The sequence below is a fragment of the Acanthisitta chloris genome, unplaced genomic scaffold (assembly GCF_000695815.1).
Source record: "Acanthisitta chloris isolate BGI_N310 unplaced genomic scaffold, ASM69581v1 scaffold13585, whole genome shotgun sequence".
In the NCBI taxonomy this organism is placed as follows: Eukaryota; Metazoa; Chordata; class Aves; order Passeriformes; family Acanthisittidae; genus Acanthisitta; species Acanthisitta chloris.
This window is the reverse complement of record NW_008675441.1, coordinates 77,819-87,353: the sequence shown is the minus strand read 5'-3', so window position 1 is coordinate 87,353 and position 9,535 is coordinate 77,819. Positions and strand designations below refer to the sequence as shown.

General features: G+C 40.5%; 1 protein-coding gene across 1 annotated transcript in view; it reads left to right on the top strand.

Moving 5' to 3' along the window:
* Nucleotides 1-4,932: 4,932 nt before the first annotated feature.
* CEP57 (centrosomal protein 57kDa) overlaps nt 4,933-9,535 on the top strand; it is a gene marked incomplete at its 5' end in the record, with an annotated part of 18,818 nt that continues 14,215 nt past the window's right edge. Inside the window, 4 exons of the mRNA XM_009075760.1 lie at nt 4,933-5,089; nt 7,901-8,080; nt 8,388-8,509; nt 9,181-9,297. Coding sequence (XP_009074008.1) covers nt 4,933-5,089; nt 7,901-8,080; nt 8,388-8,509; nt 9,181-9,297 — 576 coding nt within the window. The remainder of the gene's footprint in view (nt 5,090-7,900; nt 8,081-8,387; nt 8,510-9,180; nt 9,298-9,535) is intronic.

Genomic DNA, 9,535 nt, shown 5'->3' with positions numbered 1-9,535 from the left:
ACGCCGTGCGGGGCTGGGGCCTGCCCGCCCCGGCGTGCCGGGAGCCGTTCGGAATGCCGGGTACGTGTCTCTGTGTGTGTTTATATGCGTGCGCGTTACAGTCTGTTCTATACGCGCGTGTATTTTATGAAAGTGTCGTGAGGGAGACAGGTGCTTTGCTCGTGTAACTTGCCTTCTTGCTGTCCCCGTGCCTGTGTCTGGAGTAAACGATTCTGTAAGTGAGTGGGAATAAAGTGTCGCGGTTCGGTTTGTCTGTGAAATGCTCCCAGGTCAGCCCTTGGCTGCGCGGTGCTGGGTTAGTCAGGGAGCACAGCGAGCCTTGGCTCCCTGGCGGCAGCTGCTGCTGGGGGATTGAGCCTCTGAGCGCTTGTGTTTGTAAGATAGACGTGGTACCTCAAACGGAGGTTTGGCTTTAGCACATCTATCTCTGTGTCCTTAGGCCTGTGTGTGCGCACCTGGCAGGTTTGGAGGTAACATGGAGGGGGGTGCCTGCCAAGGACCAGCGTCTTCTCCTCCACGTTCCCCTCTCAAGGTGCAGAGGGGCATGTGGCTCAGCCGCTGCCGGGTGACACGAGGACGGGGATTGTGCTGGGCTGGGCGGTGGAGGCTGTCTGCCCCCAGCTAAGTGTCCTCTGAAACACAAGTTTCCAGTTGGGTTTCTTGTTCAACGTTTTGGCTTTGGTGTTTGTAGCTCTCTGAAGTTGTGTGTCTTCTTGTTGTCTTTTCTATTTTCCTGAGTAACTGAGTCTTATGGGTGCTTTGGAGGAGCAGAGGTCGTGAGAAGGATGTTCGTGTCCAATGGGGATTCATGGCTTGCATCTCACTAGGTGTGTGGTGAGCACCCGTACTGGTGTTCTCTGTTGTGTATCACCTCCCCTGCAGTGTGCTCCCACTTTTGAACCTGTACCAGCAAGTGTGGTGGCAAAGTGTCAAGAGAACTCCTATATTCCTCCTGACCTGTTGGTTTTAATTTTTTTCTAGCATGCATAGAGAAGGATGTGTGAAGACTAGTTTTAATCTTCAGTAGGTGAGCGTAAGTTGTTATCAAAATAAAACTTTTAGAAGCAAGTTGCCCACTGTAGCATTTTTTTTGGTCTGTGTTCAAAAAAACAAACAAACCCAAACTTGGCATTTTCTGAACATGGAAAATAGCTGTTCTTAATATATCTGGCACAGTAGAAACTTGAGTAAAATATGCTGTATTGTGCCAGCGTTTTTTTTGCCCCTATTTGATGTAATTACGTATCTAGGTAAACCTTTTTGTGACTGCTTTTAAGTAGGCAAATGTAGAGTGCTCCTGGCTCTGTATCAGGGAGGCACAGAGAGCACTTCAGTTGGCCCCTGGGTGATAGGGGTTGTCCTTCCTTCCCTGCTTTCCTGGTAATGCAGTACTGAGGGATAAGGACAGGCTGCTAATTGGGGTGGTCCCTCGAAAATGGCTAATTTGAAAGTTTTAATAAATTAAGTAGTGGAATATTTTATGTTCAGTAAACTCAATACCTTGCTACTCTGTTGTTTTCAGTCCCTACATGATTTTCCTCAGTTTGCTTCTTTTAATTCAATTTTAACCCTGTGTGAGGACTTTAGTTCTAGAGTTTGTTTATAAATCACTGTTATTTTTACTGTCCATGGACCTAGTACATTTGTGTAAGATAACAAGACAAACAAGTCTTTTCACATTTTCCTTACTGAAATGATTGGGTTTTTTTATGTCCATGGACCTAGTACATTTGTGTAAAATAACAAGACAAACAAGTCTTTTCATGTTTTCCTTACTGAAATGATTGGGGTTTTTTTCCAACTATGGGCACTGGGATGAACAGCCTTCTGGATAGGGCTATCTCTTTACTGCATCAGGGGAGTAACAGCATTATGGTGGATCATTTTTACCATCCACGTAAGTTGTTTGGGTTGAAAAATGTCCCTCAGCCCCAAGCTGCTGATACTTATTGGAAAACTTTCTGTGTGAGGTGATGTCCTGTTTTCCCTGGTGTGTTCAGTCTTTGAGAGCTTTGGGAGGTTGCTGTGTACTGAGCTACTGCTGCTGTTTTTAATGTTCCCCTCTGCACACTTGAGTAGGCAGCTGGTAAGAGCAATGAATTTTGGAATGCAATGTCCTCAGACCCATGGATATTACATGTGCTCAGCTCACTACTGTTATGTAATACTGGTTCACTTGGCTCCTTGTGGGACTGGTAAGCTCCTTCATTTACTGTTCTGAGGCTTTAGTATGGCTTAAGGAAGGAAAGACCATAAGGAGTACCCTGAAAGAGAGGAGATGGAGTCAGCAAATGGGGCCTAGCTGAGATTCAGAACAAATTATTTCATAACTTTCCTGAGCTTTGCAGCATGATACTCCCTGCGAGATTTCCCAAGAGCAGGAACAGACTTAAACAACTTCTAATGACTTGAGAGAAACTGAGAAGAGCAGAAAATTGCTGTAATATTTGAGTTTGAGCTTTATGAAACAGCATCAAGGAATTTCCCATCACTAAGTTCCTTAAAGTATTCAGTCAAATTATTTAAAGTCACTATTTGTGAAATGGAATACAAACGAGTCTCTTACCTTAACATATAAGGAAAATATAGTCAGTAGCAAGTGATTATTTAGACTGAAGCAAAGAATAATGGCATGTGCAATATATAACATTCCAGCACAGCTTTTTCTGTATTTACTTGAAGCAGATACCTGTACTGACTATTACACTATTCAAATTCGTGTCCATTCCCTGCTTCCAGGTGGAATTTAAAAGACAAGCAACTAGTCAAAAGGCTATTTGCTTGCTTTTGTGTGACTTGGTGTCCAAGTGTTTGGAGTACACCAGCTTCTTCTTTCAGGTACTCTGCTGTTGGTTGGATGTTACTTATGCCAGTAAAAACAAGCAAAACAGCTCCTCTGGTTTGGCATTTTTATGTAGTCATTTTTAATTCTCAGACAAGACTTTACAGATAAAGATATAAAAAATGATAGAGACATCTAGGAAGTTTGTGAGACTGGCAGACCTTCATTTCAAACTGATTCCCCTTTTCTTTCGGCTATTTAATGGGATACCTTTATATCCATAACAGGCAGTATGTTAATATTGGAATCAATAGTTACTGTTGCTTGGGTCGATGCCATTCCTCTTGTCTGCTGTATAAATGCTGTGTTTTGCTTGATTCAGTTTTACTTCATCATTTGGCCTTAGTATTCAGTGTTGATCAATGCAATATTCTATAACTCTGGTGGTTTTGCAGGCCTTGATGTTAGCACCTAACAGGTTTTCAATCAGTTTTAGGTTCACATGTTCTGATTAGACCAATGTGGCTGCAGAGTATAAAACAGCCTATATATATGCATGCATTCAACACCTGTTGAAATTAGTTTTAGTAAGATTCTTAATTAAGGATTAGTGTTTTAATTGACTTTCCATGATAGCAAAAGTTCTTGTGCAGATGCAGTTATTTGGAGAAAAGCCATTATGCTTGTAGGAAAATGCTATGAACACAAACTGCCAAGCATTTGTAAAACTACTTAGTAACACCAATTCATGGATTCAGAGTTCTTAGGAGTCTGATTTCTTGTCCACAGTGAATCACTTTGTTTATATGAGGAAGTAAGCTGTGTGTAGGCTTTAAATAACTTAGAAATTTTCTTTTTTTCCTGTGTTATTTTTATTTATTTTGTTTATTTATTATTTTCCTCTATTACTCATAATGCATTTTGAGGTATTGTCTAATTTGCTCTGAGGTACTCAACATTTTCTGTATATTAATTTGGGTCACAATATGCTCCCAATGGTTGGTATTTGCAAAAGCTTATAAACACCCTGCCAAGATCAGCAATTGCTCAGTTGACATACTAGTGAAGGGGGAAAGCTGTAGGAGCTTTGCATCTGCCTGCAGCCCACTTTTCTCTTAAGTTGCCTTTGAATTCTGTCATGGACATGTTTAGTGGTGGGTACACTCAAGAGGAATTACTCCTGTATATTAAAAATAAGTATTCATATTTCATTTAATTCATGTACTCAAATTGGAAAGCTTAGGCCAGTTAGGCAGTTTTTGAGCCCAAACTGTACACATGATATTCCGGGTGCTGTGGCCCATTTGCTTAGAAGAATGATGTTAGAAAGCATGTGGTTTAATGGTGTCCTGACTGCACAGTGTCTTCACAGCTAGGTGGTCCCCGCTGGTCATTGCAACAGCCAAAACACAGAAGGTGGTTGGAAAGCTGATGTAGACTGCTAGGAGATCCATGGTCTCTGTGGCCGTGTTTTTGAGAACAGTCTCAAGCTGATATTAAGGGCGTGCTGCTGCTTAGAGGCAGAAGTACCTTCCTGGCTGTGATGTGTTGCTGCTGTTCCTGTGCTGATACCACTAATCAGGCGTAGCGTAAAGTCATCTGGATGTGTCATGAGGTTCAATCTATTAATGGAAAAAAGGGGAAAGATGAATTGGAGCCAGTGGAAAAGAGGCACCAAGCTGTGAGGGTGGGGGAGCATGTCTTCTGCCCCATCAGCAGTCAGTGAGCTGTTGTGTTAGATGAGTGGATCTAGAACTCTGGTCCTAGGTGTGTCTTATCTGGTTTGACCACCTTAGTGCAGTATCTCATGTGCAGTAAATATTACCAGTAATTCAGAAGGCAGTTGTTTGTCAACTGATTGTGAATTGCTTTCTCACAATAAGCAGGAGACAGAATAAGTAAATGGAAAACAAAGTGGAAATTGGAGACTAGTATGGAAAAGACATTTTTCTTTGTTACTGTGTTTAGTGGAGGGTGAGTTGGATGTAAAAATGACACAGCCTAAGGATGTAAGAAAGGAAATAGCTTTTGAGGTATGGGAGTTTCCTGCAGCAGTTCTTCCAGACATGATCTAATAGAATCTTGCTTTTCTTTGGTTTTGTTGTTGTGACAGAGAAACATGCTGAATAACAGCTTTGTTTTGTTTTCAGGATGATCTGCACAAATCTCATAACTCTGAATCGGTCACAGATGGACTCTCTGCAACTTCATTTATGGAATATCCAAAGTACAAGCCATTTATTAATTCAGATTTGCAGCGCTCCCCATGGAAACCAGTAATTCCATATCCTGAAAGCAACAGCAAAGGTAATAGCTCAGAAAAGTTGTTTTCTTACCTGTTTCCAAATCATGTGGTGAAATACTGTGTGCCCTCCACACCTACAAAGGTTGCAGTCTTTTCATCCTTTGATGACTTCCCAGTGGTGCCCATGTCGCCTGTTTTGCAGGTCCTTTGCACTTCCCTTTCTGAAGAGCACCTGATGGGAAAAGGTTGTCTTACAGCTAGAGAAAGATACTCCTTTTTGGTAGTAGAGAAATGTAAAATTGTCTGAGGACTTTGTGAAGTTGTATTGACATGGCTTTTTTGTCCCTTCTTCAGTCATCTCCTTCTCCTGAGCTCACAGCTGAATTAGAAACAAGGAGACTTGAGTCCCCCCCAGAATGGTTTGGAGCAAAGAAAGAGGTTTGATCCTATTGAAATAGGAAGGCTTGTCATGGATAAAGGGTATGTTGAGAGTATTTATAGCATCAGTGAAGTCCTAGAGGATACAGAGAAGAGTTCAGCATAGTGCTGGACTGAGAGTTTGCCACACCGAAAAGGGAGGTGGTTTTACTCCTATTTGTTCTTGTTTCTAGGCTGTTCTTTATCCCTCCTTTCCCACTCTGGTCCTGGTGTTCATCTTCAGATAAACAGATCTGTCTTGCCTGACTGCATACAAACGAAAAAAAACACATTCTGTGTTAGTTTTCTGTTGTTTCAGAGAATTGGCTTGTCATGTAGTGAGATGTATGCCAAAGCTACCTCAGGGTAAGTATAGGAGGCAGTGTAGGGAGTTGGGAAACTAGAGCAGAACCAGTCCTTTGAGCTGTTTTACTCAGGGTCATTGCAAAAATGCTTCCTTTAAGACAAGAGTTGCATGGAGGCTTAAAGGCATGAACAACTTAGTGTTTTTTCCTTATAGGGAGAAAAATGAGAGATTTAGGATGAATCCTAATATTACTCAAACTAAGTAGAAAAAATCAAGATGGTGCCTTTAAGCCCCTGTCCCAATAACACAATTCATTTCTGAATTGCTAGGGACTTCATCTAGTAGATGAAATGTCAGTTCTTGAAGTGCTGTTTAAAATGCAGTATATACTCTCAATACCATCAGTTTTGAGAGTGCTGTTGACACAAAACTAAAGGAACCTTGTGACGAATGAAAAATTGGAAGTGCAGGTAGGAGCTTCCTTATGAACTATTGATGTGGGGGTGTTTTTGTAGATTGTGTTGCATGTTGCATTAGTGACAAACTTTTGGCCTCCAAGTTTTCACTTGGCAACTTTTTTTAAACAGGGAATCTGCCAACTCTGAAATAAATGCAGGTGGTGGAAGACAATCTGATAAATTGTATCTCTTTTTAAAAATTAGGAAATGTCTATATTACTCCTCCCATCCCCCATGTTAAAAAAAATCTATTGAAAATTAATTAAATTGAATGTGGTAAACTCTGTTAATTTTGGTTCTGATTTGTGTTGTATCTGTGTGTGACTCAACATGCATAGTTGGCTTTAATACCTTAACAAGAATGACTGAATGATACTTGACATCCTTTTGGGTTTCACCTTTGTTCTTTGCTAGGGTTGCTTCATTGCTGTAGTTTGTTAGTCATTATTGTAAATATATAGAGGTTTCAATTTAGCTTTTAAGGATAATAGTAACAAATCCATTTACAGTTCCAATTATGCTAATTTCAACTGAATCCTGAGAATAGTAATATAGAGAAGAGGGTGCAGTTGGTGACTCTGATCTTGCTAATAGGGCCAAGTTATCAATCACTTCGCCTTAACTGCATCTGGTGTCACCCGTTTCTTATGTACTTAACAGGTATCTTAAATCAGGTAAGATCTATTGATGTGATACTCTAATGTGATGTTCTGCATATCAAGATTTGATGAGTATTATTTTTCTTTTTTTTTTTTTTTTTGTGGTTTGGTTTGGGTTTTTTTGTAATCTGATGCCCAAACTAATATGTAATCCCAGCTCTGCATTCTGTGGCATGGATTTAGGCACAAAGGAGTGGGCTAATGTGACCTTGCAGATTAGTCTGCTATATGAGCTGTGTGTACAGATGTTCTTGTGTTTTACTTCAGTGGCAGTGTGTAGGGGAAAGGGCTTATGGTTCCCTCTACAGAGTTAAACAATACAGCTAAGAGACCTAATACATCAAATTACCAGCAGATGGGCTAATTGCAAGGTGATGTGAGTTCTTTTACAAGTGCTTTTGTTTTTGTGGTGATGGATATATAAAGGCTTTGTTTAGTAATTGCTAAAGCAGAGAGCGTCACAGAAAGAGGGAGACTTGCTCTGCACAAAGGTGATGCTTGTCTTTGGGGGGAGGAGGGGAGCACAAGTGCCAAACCAGAAGAATTAAAAATAATTCCAGTTATAAATAAACACTTTTATAGCCCTTCTCATAGCTAACCTTTATGCTCTGTGGCTGTTCATAGGAGCATCACATTTGTGTATTTGTTGTGCTAGCATACACTTAGAGGAGTAATAATACAGAGAATTGCCACTGTTTTAACTATCTAGTTGTGACCCTTCGTTGCCTTTGGTAGAGAGTCAGAGGATGTAGTGTTTGTGCTGAATTGACATAATATTTTCATGCCATGGGTGCATCTTTCTCAAATGTATCAGGTGAAGGTGTGTACCAAGGGCATCTATTGAGACTAGTTTTAGAATCAGTTATGGTTTAAAGGGAAGCAAGTCTTAATTCCTGGAAGGAGACCTGGATACTGGTAAGGAGCACTCTGACTTTCTTACATAACATGCTTTTATAAAAATGTTTGAAGTTCAGTGTTATCTTGAAGTGGTGATTTAATGCTATCTGATGAAAGGTATTTGTTCGATTACAGCAATATTTTCTGCTCTGAAGAATCTCCAGGAAAAAATTCATCGGCTGGAGCTGGAACGGTTTCAGGCGGAGGAGAATGTAAAACACCTCAGCAGGGAAACAGCAGACTACAAAAAAGTACTGAGTGAACAAATGCAGCACAAAGAGCATGACAAGACTGAAGTGTCAAAGAAAAATCAAGGTTGTTTGCAAACTTTATACGGATACTACAGAAATGTGGATGAAACTTGATTTCTGTCAATACATAAAGTGATTTTAGTTTACTTGGTTCTGGGTCTTTTAGTTCGCTGTGGCACATGGAGTTACAAAGAAATAATTTAAAAGCATAGTTTGGTTTAGGGATTTGCATGCATACAGAAGTTTGTTAGGCTTGATATGTGAATTTCTTTAAATGGGCCTTTTCTTGTTTGTTTTGGAGTTGTCCTGAAAAAAAAATCCTCGAAACAATCAGTGCATAATTTCAGTTTTCTGCCTTTTGTTACCTTCAGAGCTGACTTCTCAGCTGGCAGCTGCTGAGGCTCGGTGCAGCCTCCTGGAGAAACAGCTGGACTACATGAGAAGAATGATCCAGCATGCCGAAAAGGAGAAGTCACTTCTCTTGGAAAAACAGGTGTGTTCCCAAAATGATCTCAGTGTTAAATCATAAGTCATTAACTATGTGATGATTTTTCATAGTTACTGTAATTTTGATACTTGCAAGTACAGATGTCTATTTCAGTTGGCCTTTATAGACTTAGGTGTGGGTAGCTTCCCTGCTTAAATTTCCCAGTTGTCTCCTGACCCTGGTATTTCCCTTGTGCACTTGTTTCAGAGGCAATGGCAGGCTCTGGTATTAATAAGAATTGGTTGTTTCTGCATGATTGGCTTATTGAGTAGCTGATCCTTATCCCTCAGTGTTAAGCCTGTGTCACCTAGGGCTCTCTGATTGGTCTTTGTGGCTGTCATATTTCAGTCTGTTAAATGTTTTGTGAAGAAAAAAGTCAAAATTATCTCTACTAGCTGTGTAATGAGGGGGTTTTACCATGTTGGGTTTGGAGGAAGGAGAGACTGCAAAATTCTCTCTCATCAGGATGTTGTTAAGTGTGTGGTTCCCAGCGTTGGTGGACCAGTGGTTCAATTTGCTTCTTAGCAATTCCAGCAGCGTCTAAAATTGCACAGAGAAAGCAGTAGTTCCTTTGGAGTGTTTATGGGCCTCCTTTGTGCTCCAGACACAGGGCTTACTGTAGATGGTCTTGGTTTATTATGCTTCTAATGGTTTTCATTTTCACTTTTCCCTTCAAGGGTTCATTGGAAAGAGATCGTCTTCTTGATCAATCACATGTTCAGTCTAAATTGGAAAAGCTGGATATGCTGGAAAAAGAGTACAGCAGACTTACTACGATGCAGTCCATAGCAGAGGTTTGTCATTTGTATTGGGTATCAGATCAGATTTATCTTGGTTGTTGTAATTGGCACTTTATAGCTATATGGCAGTGACAGAGCTGAGCCAAATTTGGAGCTGTAGAGAAAGGCAGCAATTAAACTTCTTTTTAAAGCTGAAGTGTTGCAAAACCTTGAAGTTACTGCTGAAAGTCTACATAGCCAGGTCACTGTACACTGCAGGAGACAGTTTTGTTAAGCCTTAACTATATCTGTT